Source organism: Solea senegalensis, linkage group LG8 (genome assembly GCF_019176455.1).
Source record: "Solea senegalensis isolate Sse05_10M linkage group LG8, IFAPA_SoseM_1, whole genome shotgun sequence".
NCBI lineage: Eukaryota > Metazoa > Chordata > Actinopteri > Pleuronectiformes > Soleidae > Solea > Solea senegalensis.
The window spans coordinates 21,636,124-21,652,019 of record NC_058028.1 but is presented as its reverse complement, the minus strand read 5'-3'; the positions used below and the strand labels follow the sequence as shown (position 1 = coordinate 21,652,019).

The 15,896-nt window shown below is 40.1% G+C and overlaps 3 protein-coding genes across 8 annotated transcripts in view; 1 reads left to right on the top strand and 2 right to left on the bottom strand.

Moving 5' to 3' along the window:
• The window catches only part of nf1a (neurofibromin 1a), a 62,960-nt gene that overhangs the window by 24,555 nt on the left and 22,509 nt on the right, over positions 1–15,896 (top strand). For all 4 annotated transcript variants that reach the window (XR_006360936.1, XM_044033069.1, XM_044033071.1 and 1 more), the window contains 5 exons: positions 1,079–1,237; positions 2,914–3,011; positions 3,256–3,402; positions 3,519–3,665; positions 4,238–4,348. Coding sequence is in view for 3 of the 4 variants with exons in the window: in XM_044033069.1 (XP_043889004.1) it covers positions 1,079–1,237; positions 2,914–3,011; positions 3,256–3,402; positions 3,519–3,665; positions 4,238–4,348 (662 nt within the window). In the remaining variant the exon portion in view is untranslated. The remainder of the gene's footprint in view (positions 1–1,078; positions 1,238–2,913; positions 3,012–3,255; positions 3,403–3,518; positions 3,666–4,237; positions 4,349–15,896) is intronic.
• On the bottom strand, positions 5,963–10,497 carry omgb (oligodendrocyte myelin glycoprotein b). Its single transcript, XM_044033072.1, has 3 exons — positions 10,225–10,497; positions 8,280–8,486; positions 5,963–7,143 (listed from the first exon to the last, which is right to left on the bottom strand). The coding sequence occupies exons 1-3, from the start codon at positions 10,230–10,232 to the stop codon at positions 6,165–6,167; spliced, it is 1,194 nt and encodes a 397-aa protein (XP_043889007.1). The 5' UTR covers positions 10,233–10,497; the 3' UTR covers positions 5,963–6,164.
• LOC122774024 (endochitinase A) lies at positions 13,110–15,458 on the bottom strand. 3 transcript variants are annotated; one of them, XM_044033075.1, is made up of 2 exons: positions 15,319–15,458; positions 13,110–14,846 (listed from the first exon to the last, which is right to left on the bottom strand). In XM_044033075.1, the coding sequence occupies exon 2, from the start codon at positions 14,787–14,789 to the stop codon at positions 13,704–13,706; it is 1,086 nt and encodes a 361-aa protein (XP_043889010.1). In that variant the 5' UTR covers positions 14,790–14,846; positions 15,319–15,458; the 3' UTR covers positions 13,110–13,703. The 3 variants fall into 3 exon arrangements, with proteins under 3 accessions (XP_043889010.1, XP_043889008.1, XP_043889009.1); XM_044033073.1 differs by having other exon boundaries at positions 13,110–14,830; XM_044033074.1 differs by having other exon boundaries at positions 13,110–14,827.

Below are 15,896 nucleotides of genomic sequence, written 5' to 3'. Positions count from 1 at the left end.
CTATTTTGCAAGCGTGTGGATAGATTTGTAGCCACCGCCACAGTATTAACAGTGATCAACACATGATTCATTTGTTCAAGGTAAAATCTCATCACCTAGTATTAACTAATACATTGACAATGGTCACAACTGAGCAGTCAGAGCGGTTAAAAACATCATTAGGTCATACATCATATATCTATTGAAGTTCTCAGCCATTCAGATAATTGTAATCTTCATGAGTTACCTTTCACCTCCCATCCAAGAAGCATTCTTCAGCTCTGGACAGTTGCCTTATAGCCAAATCCTGAAAATAACGCTTCATACAGCATGATACGGCTATGTTAACAATTCTAGTCATGCAAAACCAACAGTGCTGCGCTTTGGGCTGCAAGAGTAAGCAAAGATGACACTTTTACACAGGAATACACTGACCACAGTGTCTCATCCAGGACACTTACAGGAGCACCACCAACTTGTGGATGGTGGATTCAACAGTTGAATGTACTACTCATAATGATGTATATGGACATAGGGTGAACTATGTGCATTTACCCCCATGTGAACCACACAATCCCGCTTTGGCTTAAAGCAGCATGTGATATGTGGGTTGGGATGTTTCTGTGACGTCACTTCTACAGCTCATCCTCTGCTTCACACATTAACCCAGCTCTATTTCTTCCATCTGTCAGATGCCTTGTTTTTTTTTGTCGTCAGGAGTTCCATGTTTCATTATTCGGGAGCAGAGAGGGAGTTGCTGGGGTCCTTGTCTTGTTCTTGTTTTTCCTTCTCATCTATTTCTTGGGTTGTTACTTGAGTTGGACCTTGTCTCACTCCTGTTACAGCCCAAAATGAACTGGGATTTTCACTCTGTGTGTCTCCCTCCACTGTGCCTCTTCCTGAGCCCAACATCTTCACCTCACTCCTCTCTTACACATGTTGATAAATGGATATTTGTCTCTTCACCATTCCCCCTATGCTGTTAAATGAAATCAATTTCCAATATTTTCTTTCCCTCTGCTCAAACATTTCTCCTCTTTTTATTTATTCTACATTTCTTTTTTCGTTTCCCCTGCTCCCTTCATCCTACTTCATGCAGGTGGTGAGTCAGCGCTTCCCACAGAACAGCATTGGTGCAGTTGGCAGCGCCATGTTCCTGCGTTTTGTCAACCCAGCAATTGTGTCACCATATGAGGCAGGCATCTTGGACAAGAAGCCCTTGCCCAGGATAGAACGTGGTCTTAAACTCATGTCTAAGGTAAGACTGGTGAATATAATGGCTTTATGATTCAGCTGACTAAAGGAAAACACAAATGGATTTAGTTGTAGTTTATGACACTTAAGCCCTTTTTCTCAGTGTTGTGTGCTGGGAAACAACACTGAAATATCAACCAGGAATTCTTGCCCCAAAGGCAGAACCTTAGGATTGTCAGTTTTTGTGTCCTTGTAAGACTCCTTTTGAAGGATGTACAATAGTATGTTGAGAGTGAGGTTCCCTCCAAACTGTGTTACAACTGTGCTACTTCTCAACTGTTCACAATGTTCACAGTTTGTCTTTGTTATTAACCCTTAGTTACACGGCACGGATCTGTGCTGCACGTGCATGGTAAATTGCAATGATAGGCAACTCCTTATATGGACATCCTGGTGGGTGTGTTTATAGGTCACATATTAAGGCTTTAAAAATCATCTCATGTGTTGAGTCAGTTATGATTCATTTTATATCGCATTTTTAGTGGTGATGTAATGTAGCAATAGTTGTCTATAAGTCACGAAATAGAACATTTTTGTGTTTTCAAATTTCACGAATTCAATCCGATTGTAAACATTTTGAGTAGTTTTTGCTCAAGTGTGTTCGTATAGTTACATATATATAGATTGCCTCGGTTATGCTGAAAAAAGTATATAAGACACTCCATATTGCACATTCTTATAGTCTCTGTATATACTTTACATTTTAACATAGTGATGGAAAAAAACAGCCAAAATGCTCTGTGTTCTAAGGGTTAAATGCTATTTAAAAAAGTTGGATTTAGCATCAACCACAGTCAATTCCATACTAAGGGAATTCCTACAAACTTGGATTAAAATACTTATAATTTGTGGCCTCCTACACTGGGTACACACTCAACCACCGTAAAACCACTAACCTCTCCTCTTCCACTTGAGCTGTAAACAACGCTTGGACTAAACATTGAGACAGGAAATGTGATTATGACCGTGGTATTTACAAAGCAAGACGATTCAAATCTTTCTGAACTACAACAGTATATAGGATGTGGCTATGGGTGAAGTTGTGTATTGCAGCCTAACAAATCTGGTGGTACAATGTAAGAGGATGAAAGAGGACCCACACTGGTTTAATATGTTAAGTACTCGTTCCACACTAACAAATTTACAACAGCTTTTAATAAAATGTTAATAAATGAAAACATTATTTAGATTTTCTGGTGGCAGATATTTCCCCTCAATTGTACATACTGGACCTCTGAAGTAGCTGATCCCAATTTTCTTCAGACATACTTGGAATGTTTTCCGTATTCCTCTCAGAGTAAAAGTACTCTTTTCACTTTTGAAGCAAGGCTTTTATTGTGAAATGTTTGTAGGACCAGAAGTTACACTGCTTCATCAGGCCTTGAATTATAGTTGAGCCCATAGGCATATGAAAATTGTTATTTATGGCCAAAGTCAAATCCTATATATATGTGGCTCAGTAGCAGCTGTGCAAACATATCCATGCTTTGCTAATGGTGCTGTACATCTGCCCTCCATTATAACTCAGTTTGGAATACCACTGACATACTTAATGGGAACACGTAGGCATATATACAAATAAACATCCATCAGCTGACACAAGCTAGTTGTAGTGGAGGTAGAGAATGGCTTACATCGGTAGTGAGGATTCTTTTTAACATTCACTTTTTTGTCCTTCAGATTCTACAGAGCATTGCAAACCATGTTTTGTTTACAAAAGAAGAACACATGAGGCCTTTTAATGACTTTGTGAAAAGCAACTTTGATTCAGCGAGGAGGTAAGAAATTGCCAATTAACGTCATAACAACTAATCAGTTGTGCACATATTTCATGTCACTTTGGTTTTAATCACGGCTTCAAAGATATGAACACATGACTCTGTTGACCCAGTGCTAATATGCTTGATTCCTAAGTAGGTTTTTGATTAGCTGTGACAAAGCATGCACCGCACAGGAAGGGGACAGTTATAAAGGACTTTATGGCTTTAGGTAAAATATGTCCTCTTGTCTCCTTACTCCAAGGTTTTTCTTGGACATAGCATCTGACTCCCCACCCAGTGACACCGTAAACCACAGTCTGTCTTTCATAAGTGACGGTAACGTGCTAGCCCTCCACCGGCTGCTGTGGAACAACCAAGAGAGGATTGGCCAGTATCTCTCCAGTAACAGGTCAGGGGTTGTGACTTAATCACCACATAAGACAAAGTGATTTCTGTTGTAAGATCCCAGTGGTTAACTTGAATACCTCAGCCATCTATGTCATGACTTGTGGTTTTCAATTTCAGGGACCACAAGGCTGTAGGTCGGCGACCTTTTGACAAGATGGCAACTCTACTGGCTTACCTTGGACCTCCTGAACACAAACCTGTGGCAGACACTCATTGGTCTAGTCTTAATCTGACAAGCTCCAAGTTTGAAGAGTTCATGACCAGGTAGGTTCCCTGCCAGCCTTTAATATTATGTCTCCATATTCCTTAAGTTACCATAAGTTTTCTTCATGTGCTTATAAAAATGTATACATTGAAAATCAATATCAACAGAAAGTAAGATCATAAAGATGCCACCAGTGACATCATTTCATTGCAATATCAAAGAGGTAAGGCACTTCTGTTAGCTGTTCTGCATACAGGTCCCTTTAATGGAAAATCTCTACTCCAGTACTGGCAACAACTGGCTATGTTGCAAAGAAACCTAAAAAATGAAAGAATCTAAAAGATGGTTGGACAATGCAACAAAACATCCCCAAAATTAGTATTATAAAATCAAACTTGACAATGAACTGCTTTTCAAGCAACCCTCCCACTGCAGCTTTGAGAACTGGGTGCAGCCCTGCTCTGAAATACATATTTACCAACTCAATTGGTAATATTTGTCTAATTCTATTGAGACATTTTCTCACTGGGATGTTTGAATGTATAGGTAATATTGTCATGCTTCACTGACAACAACATTTGAGTCACAAATCCTGTTTGGTAAATAAATGTCTAAATGGTTTGTTCTTCAGACACCAGGTCCATGAGAAGGAGGAGTTCAAAGCCCTAAAGACCCTGAACATCTTCTATCAAGCAGGAACCTCTAAGACTGGAAACCCAGTGTTCTACTACGTGGCACGCAGGTAAGACTTAAATGACTTCATGTTGCTGTGTGATGTTTTTGAGATGCATAACAGTACATTTATCATATCATTTGTCATACCTCGTATGTGGCTAAAAGAGTCAAAAGCCCTGTAATTGCTTACTTGCTTTTTAGAGGTGAAAGAAATCTGAAGTTCATAATGATGTTCAAACACACTGACTAGTGAGGGGCAAAGCAGTTGTTGTTTTTGGTATACAGAATCATTACAATCAGTTAATTAAAAATGATGAGAGCAAGTTACCAAAAAAAGCACCAGATACCAGGTACTATCCCTAATGGAAAAGCAAAAAACGAGTAGAGTCGAGCTGAGCCATGCCGTGCTATAACTGTGTAATGGAAAAGTGCCATTACAATCAGCTTTGAAATTTTGTACAGTATAATGAAGATAGCTCAGACTATTTGTTCTTTTATAATCACCAGTCTTTTGCTGTGCTGCTACCATTGCTAATTAGCTGTCACCTGCACTCTCCACACAGGTTTGACGCCTATTCATTAATGTCTTTAATGAATAGTTTCAAGAAGCTGCTAAAACACACATGCATCTGAAGCAATTTGCAGTTTTATTCTTTATATTTTAGTCTTTATTGTTATTTTCTGTCTGTCCATTCTATTTATAGTTGTATTCTGCCTTTATGGTATAGCTTCTTGTGACTCTTGTCCCATTAAGAGGTGCTTTTTATATAATAATCAGTCATTTTGAACATGAGCATTATTTATCATAAATGTTAACAGCTGTCAATGGTTTAGAATAAAATAAATGATACAAGTTGATTAAATGAAAGGGATTGTAGTGCCTCAGCTGTTCTCTCCAAAACCCTTCATCGTGCACTTTAACCAAGGAATGAGCCACACAGGCTCCTCATTTTCAGTTTACTAAAACTTTTACCCAATATCCATCTGTTGTGTTTTCAAGTCACAACTTGAAATAGGATGCTTTGAAGTTTCGGTGATGTATTTATAAAAAGAAATGCTGTGCAGTTCTCTTCCTCTTTTCTGTTTCGTGCTGAATACTTTAAAAGGTTTGACGTGCAGCCACAGACCAATCCACACCTTTAATCCTTTTCACATCATGTCTAGTATAATAACTGGAACACAGCATGTATTGTGAGACCATTTTCGATTTTAACCGTTTAATTGCATTGCAATAAAAGTAAAATCACAGCACCAACATTCTGATTAAGAAACACAGATGCAGTCCATTAAATAAGCAAACTTTTGTGAACTATATTTTTTTCTTTTGCTCAAAGTCAGATGGGTGTTTTTTTTCTCTTTTCAATATGATTGGCTTTTTTGTGCTTTGTTTTTTCTTAGAATTTATTTTGTTGCATACTATGTTACATCGTCAGGGAGAAATTGCATCGTACTGCTGTAGTTCAAAGAGTTTCTGTTAATCTACCTTGAACAGGAACAACTATAACTACTTGCTTTGTTACCCCCACTAAATAGTAACATTAAGCCATGTGAACAGTGGAATGGTAGATAATGTATATTGAGAATCTGGTGTTAAATAGTCCAGCACAAGCATCAGGATTATGAGGAAAGCATAGAGCACATCAGTCTCTCAGTTTGAAAGGACAGAAGTTAAGGGTTGGCATTGATAGTAGCACATTTTTTTTTCTGCCATGTTTCTTTACAGTTTCTTTGTGTTCAGAAATTCAAGACATTGTAAACAGTTATAGTGATCAACTCGATTGTAGTGACAGAAGAGAGTAACAGTCATAGGTAAAATGGAGATGCAGTGTGGAATCTATGAAATAATCCATTGTATAGCATCTTTTGAGTCCTGTTGGTGTGCTTCACAAGAAGTTGAATGCAGCAGTCACTACTAGAATAGTCAGAGTAGCACACTGCTGAAGCTCATCAAAGATACCATGACCTTTACTCTGTGTGTTAGCTTTTTCGGGCTTCTTGGCCGAAGACAGTGGGCTCGCTGTTGTGCTTGTGTGTGTGGAGAAACTGTCAATATGTGTGGATGTCCAGGCAAACACCATAGATTTGTTCCCTTTTCTTGTTTCCTGATATATTCCTGTCTCAAAAAGGGCAGCTTTGTCTTGTAAGCTGGATGTGACCTCTGCAGTCCTTGCAGGCGATTGACCGTCACGCCCCACACTTCTACTGTCCACCCAGAGTGGTGGCTCTGTGAACATTGCAGAATGCCACTCCCTCCCCGGTGTTGCCAAAAGGGTTTGCCCACAAATGGGTCTTGTATAACAGGGACAGCCAAAGATGGTTGCACGGGTTGTCTCAGCCCATTTCAGTAGCCTCGTTATGTTTTCTTCCTCTTCACAAGCCCAGGGGTTGTCTCCGAGAGTCATCACCTCCAGGCCTGTCAGCTTGTCAAATACTCCTTCAAACAACCAGGAGAAGCGATTAGCATGCAAGTAGAAGTACGCCAGCCTGGGCAGCCGGTCCAGTGATCCAGGCAAGATCTGCACCAGATAGTTATGGGACAAATCAATACTCTTGAGGTTGTGTGGCATATTTGTGGGCACAGTCCAAAACCTGTTGTGACTGAGATTGAGAGCCTGGAGATTGGACAGTGTGTTGTTGATGAAGACCACTCTCTCCAGTTCGTTGTAGGACAGATCCAGTACTTTCAGGTTCCAGTGGTATGCGGTGTCATTTTTGTCTAGAGAACGTATGGGGTTCCCTGTCACTCTCAAGTCCCATAGAGACCGTGGCAAAGCAGGGGGTAGGTTCTCCAGGCGGTTGTATGACAGGTCCAGGGTTCGTAAGTGCACATAGTAGCTGAGCTGGCTGTCCGCACCCTGCAAACTTTCAGAGGAATGTCAAAATGAAAAAGCACATCAATATATGGATACAGTCAGCAAACAATTGTTGTTCTGACACATGATGTTTATTCAGAGAGCTCCTACAACAACAGCCACTGTGGCCACAAATGAGTCTTAATGGGCATTCGCACCGAATGTGAAGCAAATCTTCACATCGCATTACTCGCTTGAGTGAGGTCACAAGTAGGGATGGGCATTTCAAGCAAAAATGCTATTCGACGGCTTTATTCGTCAAATATTTTAATGCTCTTAACTACAGTGCATGAGGGCTAGTGAAAGCAATGCAGGGTTCACAGCATGTTGAGCTAAAAAGAGCTGCTTCAAATTTTGTCACTTCTGCAAACACACATGCAGTCCTCTCAGACAAAATGCTTGCTGCTACCTTGTGATAATAAATGCTTCACAAACTAGCTAGTCATTGGAGGAGAGCCTTTTTTTGTCCATTGTTTTTTTGAATTTGGATTATGAAGTCACATTAAATGATCAACTTTTTGTATCCAAACAAATAGTCAAATATTCATGCCCATCCCTAATCAAAATATAATTTTTTGTTTACTCATGTTACTCAAGTGACTAAACCCATCCCACAAACACTCACCTTGGGTTAATGCTTGAGTGATGTTCATGGTAAGTGCGACCAATAGCTTGAATCAAGTAACACACACATATTTTAACAATTTAGCAGGTAGGCTAACTTCCTCCTTAAATTTCTTTGCTTTTTTTTCCTCAAGCATTGCGACAACAAAATGTTGTCTAACATTTCTGAGTCAATGTGGGGGAACTTAGGAGAACAAGTTTCACTCATCTTTGCTTTGACTTTATACACCAGACATTCACAACATGAAAACCATCAAGGAAAAGAGATGCCACTGTTTTTCCGCCATTTTAAGAGATCCCAATACTGTCTCATGGTTTGCATTTATAATTTTGCATTTTATAATCTTAAGAGTGGAGATGTTTGAATCTTTCTAATCCTAATCTTGTTAAGAAATAATTGAATATTGTATTATTATTATTATTATTGTTACTATTATTACAACATTTTGTTACCAGTTACATTTACAGAACTTAGTAAAAGTCTGGAAGCAGGCCTGATAACATGATCGTGCAGCTGCTTACCTGTTAAAAGAGAGATTGAGAAACCAGATATTGTGCTGCAGACCCGGTGGTAGCTTGTCTAGCCCTCTCGACGAGCAGTCCACTACGCGGTGTCCCCGGCTGCACGAGCACACAGAGGGGCAGATGGAAAGCACCCAGTCTCCCAGTAGCCCACACAGTAGCAGAAGGAAGAGCACAGAGGCAGAGCTGGCAGGCATGATCAGGAAACTAGAGGTTGAGAGAAGTTTGTATGATGCATTTTTTAGGGACGCCAGTAATTTAGGTTGCCCCATTTTCTACTCCATGTCCCAATTTAATAATTTTGTGTGAACTGGGCTTCTCTGCTTGTCAGTTTAACCCTGCAGCACCTTTCACCGTCATTCTCATAGCCTAGCCAGCTTAAATACAACTAAAACACTTTTTTACAATTTATGATTCAGTGATACAATATTTCTGTCCTGCTTAATGGTCAGATAGAAAATTATTACTTTCAAAGAAATCAATTCCTTTATATATATATGTAAGCTGCCAGCAGTGTTGAATGGGCCCTCGCATTCCTGTTCATGTCAGAGATGCAGGTTGGATGTGGGCAATGATGATCGTTGCATGAGGTATTCTCCCGGCTGTAAGTGGATTGTGGTGTAATCATGTCACAATATTGGCATGTAGCCAGGGACCTGTGAAATCTTAGGAAGCTCCAGCAGTACGCTTTTGAGCTATTGCATATTCCTGTACTGTCTCATGATGTTTTATGAGAAGGGCCGTGGCACCCTGTGAGCTTTTTTGTAGCTCTTGGTCAGTAAATGAGTCGACAAATTTTCATATTTTTGGTGAAATGTGCACTTTGGAGCTATTTCACCACACTCAATCCTGAAGCCCTTGTAATTTAAAAAAAAAAAACAGCTCTGACACAAGTTTGGAGCTTCAGAGAATGTGTATCAAGTAAGTAAATAAAATGACAACTAAGACAAATTACTTTCCAAAACTTCATTTCCGAGAACCAGTTTTTCATGCTTATGTTCAAATACATATTCTTCATAAAGTAAGTGATTTTCACAGTGTGCTAGGGCACAGTCTAGCTTTGGTTTGATATCTAGTTTTGTTGCTTAAACAACTAATAATGATCCTGCTGACAAATTCTCAGTTTAGCATCATACATACTGAATGAACTAAACATTCAGTCTTGCAGTAATCGAGGGTGATCTTTATTTACGTTATCGATTAATCTATTTTTTGATTCATACAATATCAGAAAATGGTGAAATTGATACAAAACATTGAACTCATGACATTCTGAATTGTCTGCTCCACAAATCAAAAAATCAAAGGTATTAACCTCACATTGTCACTTTTAAGCAGCTGAAATTCTAGAGTTATTTTTTATCATGACATGGTTATCAAAATTGCCATCATTTGTCGATAAATGGAATTTTGCCTCCCTTGTTGTCATTAGTGGTTGACTGATGGCCATTTTTGACTTCTTTCATTTGGCTTCATGTTAAACCAGGGCACAGTTATCTGGTTATTTTGACACCTGAATGCATTTGCAGCCATGCTTATCAAATGACTTGAAACTCTGCCAGTTGGACTGGAGTTCACATTGCTGCAGTGAGACCATTAATTTGAAATTAAAAGATAGTTTCCTGAACTGCAGATACTCTGATCTAAAGATTACATGGAGTATGTTAAAGTACATTACAGGACATTTTTGGAGAATTCTTCTTGCTTTTTTATTTTGATTTGATTGTTGCAGTGGGTGCTCTGCTGTCCTTGTCCCTAAAATGACCAACCTCCTCTCTTTGAATGCTGTATTATCACTTCTATCTGCATAATGTCAGAGCTCATCATGAGCCAGCACTGCATAACACTGTAGTTTACAACATTACCAGGATTCTTACTGCCCTGCCCATCAGGCTAATGTCGGTCGAAAACATTTTCCCTTCTCTTTCCATTTGTAGTCGCTCACCTCATCATGTCATCGCTCCGTTTCGTCTTTCGTCTCCACCTTCAGCTGTTTTTTCTTCAGTGTCTGTGTTCTCTGTGTTATCCAAAGATGATGGTGTCACACTCTCACATGCTGCCGGCTCATGCGGGCGCTTGTCCTGCCTGCTCACCGCTCTGCAGGCTGCCGATGCAGCTAGAGGTCCAGGTTAGGAGAAGGAGAGACACTAAGGGGGGGAGGGAGAGAAATGCAGCAGCGAGCCAGCACAGTCTGCTGCTGCTGCTGTTGCTGCTGCTACTGATGAGGCAAGCAGGAGCGAGAAAAATCTGTGTGTTTGTGTGTCCTGTGCAAAGACAACAGCGTGATTTGCAGCAGCAGCTCCTGTTCTCGCTCTCTCTTCATGCACATGCATTCTTTTACACAAGTTCTCTGCCGCCACAACAGATTTCTCTCCGTCAGTTTCCCTGCCATCGAAACATTTAACGCGGTTTAAGTATTTTTGCGGAGGACCCGATCTCTGAATGCAGCAGACACTGTAATGACTGAGAGAAGTATCTCCTCTGACTTTGCTAAAAAACATGTTTCTAACCACCTTGCCAATTTTGAGGGATTAAAAAAAGTCACTCAGTTTCAAATCATCATCAGTCAATCATTGTCCGCTCTGAGACACTGGGGTCGTGTCTGCTTGACTTGTCTGAACACACACACATTTCTGCTTTAGTGGGGGACCAAAGCAGCTTAACGTTGCCGTTTGTTAGTGTTTGTACAGAATATAAATGTAAACGACGCGTAGAGAGAAGTACAATTTTTTTGGTCACAGTTTAATAACATGAGTTGCTTTAGCTACAGTCCTCGCTGTCTCGCCCTATTTCTTTATCAGTGTTACCTGCAGCCTCACAGCAGCAGTCTGTTCTTACTACTTTACTCATCATTTCATCATTTATGGATTTCAAATAATGAAGCAGAAGAAGAAGAGCCAGGGAAGACACATTTTCAGTACAAAAACATCTCGGCTTGCGAGCAAACCAAAGTCATTAGAGTAGTAGTAGGTGCTGTTAGAATAATAATAATATCAACGACAAAAACACTGCAGCTGCAAACAGAAATGTCATTAGAAATTATATTTGACATGGTTTTTGAGTAGTTATTTTATTTGGCTAGGTTACCAGTAGTGGAGGGAGTTGGCAGAGACCCAATGATACGATATTATCATGATATTGCAGTATGCTGGGTATTGCGACATCTTTTTGTTGCGTGATAAATAGGGAATTATTATCATCAATTGCAAATCATGGCCACAAAGAAAACAAAAAAACAAAAAGAATTTCAACCAATAAAATAAAAGATTCAGTCCATTCATCTCCCTCCAGACATTTGATTTTAACTTTTAACGTCTCCATCGTGTTTATTTTCGCCTTTGGCCAAAAACAGCTCTGGGAACACTTGGCAACATCTTGTGGACTGAAACATCGATTGATGTTTTTATTCTAATACACAAAAAGGTTAATATTTGTAGCGTCAGTTAAAAATGTATGTATTAAAAATCATACATATTGGTGTCTCAGAAGCGAGGCCCCTAGCTACTAGGTGTTTTAAATCTTTTGTACAGTCAGTTGGGTCAGATTTGAGTCCCATTCTCTTACTGCAGATCCTGGACTTGTTTGTCTGTCTATAAGTAGCGTAACTCACAGAGTTATCAATGGATTTTAATGAAAGAAGGAAGAAATTGTTTGATTATGGGTGTGATCTGAAGATGGTCTTAGTGTATTGACACTGTGGGAAAGTGAGTGGCCTTGACAGAACATTGTGTTCTCAGAGTGCTTTCTCTAGTTTAAGATATTTTTCTAAGGCACAAGCAGAGAGACGTTCTAACAGTTTTGAAGATTTCCAGTAGAAAGACACTTGTAGTCAGTAGCAGGTGCAGCTGGGAGCTGAAAACTGCTGAGCTCATGGACAGTGGCACACGAGTGTTTGTGTGTGCGTCTGACAACCATGTAGCCAGCGATTTCTTTTATTATGATGCTGGTTTTCACACCATCATACCGAGAGAGAAAACACTTTCGTAAGCAGATGGTTGGCTTCCAATTGAAAGCATTGACAAAAATAGTTATAATAATGAGCCAAAATTCTGAACTTTATTTACACAACACCAAGAAATTAACACTTACTCTAACATTAACATGAAAAAACTGAACAGTGAATAGGAAAAAACAATAAAAGGAGAAAAATATGATGAGCTGCATTATAAACATTTCTTGAACTGCTTGTCTAATTTGAAGGTGGATTATGTTTTTGATAGGATGATATGTGACTATGTCACAGTAAAAAGCACTCACAATAGCACTGAATGGGGAAAAAAATGTAGTGGTGTGTGCTTGTGTGTGCGTGTGTGTCTGTGTGTGTGTGTGTCTGTGTCTGTGTCTGTGTGTGTCTGTGTGTGTGTGTGTGTGAAGATCCAAGGACCCAAAGAACATAATCGAAAAATTCCTAATGTGTGAAAATAAACCAGCGCTGAAAACCGTTCGCTAGCTCTCGTCATGTACAGAAAAACACTTCCTTTTCTCTACACCGCATTTCCTTCTGCTTTTGCATCAGCTCCAAGATGAATGCAGCAGTACCCCTTTGCCCCATACAGTTATATTGTCTGCAGCAGAAGCAGCAGCAGTGTGGAGGGCAGACATCATTTAAATTGACACTCTGGTGATAAATGAAATCCTGCAAGGGTGTGGTGTGAGAATCTGTTCAATGTTTGATGTGTTGCGACACTGTTGCCTTGCTGACAAGTGACAGCTATAAGGTGCAAGCAAGTTGATATACAGTGAAGGTAGCACTAATACTGACATGTGCATCACATGATTGCTCCCTTGAAAAGTCAAGACAATACAAATTGACACGGTCCACATTCGAAAAACTTTTGCCATCCCACTTTTCTGCAAACCATGGAAATGTTGATTTTGTATGTTCTGTTTATTAGCTGCTGTTTAACATTTGTTGTTTGAGGCAATATTTATCAGTCAGACTTACAGATGTCTGCCAAGCAGCTAAATATGAGGTTTAGACCAAACGCTGTGTATGAAAGGTTGCTATGTTGTGTAACTATACTGGCCTTCACACACCTAAAAGGATGTCTTCGTTTGCACTGTAAGTTTCTGTAAACACACACTCTGGCTGACTTGTCTGCTGTAGAAACATGGTGGCACAAGATGGCAGCCTCCAGGAAGCAAGCACCTTGCCTAAAGTACATATAAAAGGTTCTCCACAAAAACTTTGTAAGCAGTTATACACTTGTGCAAAGATACCTACGTTTATCATCACCCTCCTTTCCGAATGTCTACCAAAAACCTCACAAGAGGTTAAAACCTATTATCTCAGTGATGCACGTCTGTCAATATGTAAATCATTAACGTCACTTTGTTTCAGTAACGTGAACTCACAAGCATCTATGGAAAGCTATAAGTGCAACATTTGATCCAGGAGACTGTGTTGCTGATATTAAGTGGTTATCAAACCTGGCTGTTTGTTTGAGAAGAGGGCACTGGGACAGTCTCTGCTACATCTTCTGTGCTTTTTATTTCCAGAACTGAAGGTGCAGCAGTCTCTTTACTTTCTTTTACTTCACACCCATCCACCTGGTGAAAGGATGTATCCCCTTGGTGCTTATCTCCAAATGTTCCTGGTGTCATGTCCTCTAACTCCTGCTGTGTTTGCGTGAACATGGAGAGCCTTTTAGACAGCCTCTGAGGCAGGAAGCTGCTCATAAAAATGTGGTTAGTTGACCTCAGCTCTACGTTGCCAGTGTCCACTCCATCCTGTAGAAATGGTGTTGGCCCAGCCCAGTCTGTAGTTGTCATCTGATGCTTCTGATCACGATGCTTCTTTATGAAGATGACCAGGAATCCTACCATCATCAGTACCAGGGCTCCACCTATGATGCCTGCCACTGCGTTGGTGTGGTTTGTCCCCTTACTGGACTTTGTTGTTGTACTTTTCTTTGTGCTGAGGATGTGTATAATTGATATCTTTGTTGCAGCAGGTGACGGTCTGTATGAACTTGAAGGCTTTATAGGGTCACCATCTGTGACTGCACTTGTGGCTAGAGTAGAGGTGAGCTGTGTAGATCCATGGGTATTTTCCTCGCCCTTGATTGTGCTTCCCGTGCTCTGGCTTTGGGTGAAGCTGCTTGATGCTGGTGGTATTGTAGTTGAGGTTGGGTTGCTGGCTCTATTGGTTACAACAGTTACAGTTGTTGATTTTGGGACTTGAAATTGCCCGTCTGTTGTGGACATTACCTCAGTTGGTGAGGATTTTAACTGAGACCATGTGGAATTTGTTGGGTTTGCTGTTTGGGTTTGGGCCATTTTCAGGAGAGGTTTACTCCGTACCTCTGTTGGAACTGTAATGGATGGTGTGATAATGAGCACATTCGAACTGGATGTCTCCTGTGTTGTTGCACGGCTCGTCTCAAACTGATTTGCAGTTACATTGCCAGTCGTCACATCAGTGAAATTGTGATGCGGAGTTGTCAGGGCACCCCCTGCTGTCACTGGCAGCAGCCAAATAAAAAAAAGATTGAAGGAATGGATGGTCATTTTTCTTCTTCTGGTTCTTGATGGTTGCAGTCTCTTTCCTGCTAGAAGTGAACAGAACTGAAGAAGTTACTAAGGAAGTACCACAGTATATAAACTGAAGCAGTAAGAAAAGGGAGTGTTGTGAAATACAACTTTGTGTTGTCATCTTTTCAAAATTCAACTGAACATCAGACCTGTTTCAATCCGTGCTCTATAGTTTCATCTGACTTACATTCACCTCCTCTGTTCTGTAGTTATATTTTACCATATTGACATAATATCAAACTGAAGGAGGGCTGAAGTTAAGAGCTTACATCTTTGAATCAACATCATCATTGTTATTTCCCAGTCACACATGGCTCTAAATGTTGATTTAGCTGTCATTGTCAGTTCAGTTTAGCTGTCATTCATCAGTTCATCAGAAATGCACAAATGTTCCTCCATGTTGTGTTTTTTACACACTTGCCTCTGTTTTAGCTCCATTGTCAACCCATAGCTCTTTGGTTATTGCACAGATGAAATCACATTCACACAATTCAAATGTACTCACCAATAATTTTACGCTGACGGCCTCTGTAAACGTACTTGCTGTGTCTCACAGTGGAAAAGTTTTAGAAACACTCTTGGCAGTCCGGCAAAATGTCACTGAAATAAAAGCAGGAACTAACTAACCCATGAAGGGCTGCTCTCTTCTGAAATTTCAAGTGCACCAAACTTGCCTCACAGGAAGCGTGATGTGACTGTGACTCATGAGTTAGAGCAGGTCATTTCCTAATCATAAGGAGTTAGATCCCCAGCTGAGTGCACCCACAAATAGCTCTTAGTGTGAATGATGTATTGGTGATAGAAAAGTGCTATGTTGTATGCATACAGTTTATACGTTCACTGTATCAATATGTGTAAATAGATTAACAGGACTGACTGAACAGTATTATAGTATAAGAAACCCAGCCGTTCCTATAGTTAGCAAACGCTATTCACTTAGTAGTGAACTTACGGTGTTCACTACTAAGTGTAGTGAACACCGTAAGTTCACTTTTACAGTAAGCAAGCGTTAAATAGAGGAAATGAACTGTTTCGTGTTTATTGATTGCAATCTAAGGGCTGGGCCATGTGACTAACATTTTT

What these genes read in the sequence shown, in the direction of transcription:
- LOC122774024 (XM_044033075.1), bottom strand. Translation starts at nt 14,789, where the DNA reads ATGACCATCCATTCCTTCAATCTTTTTTTTATTTGGCTGCTGCCAGTG.
- omgb (XM_044033072.1), bottom strand. An exon ending in CTCAATCTCTCTTTTAACAG is followed by an intron (nt 7,144 to 8,279) that starts GTAAGCAGCTGC and finishes TTCCTCTGAAAG; the next exon opens with TTTGCAGGGTGCGGACAGCC.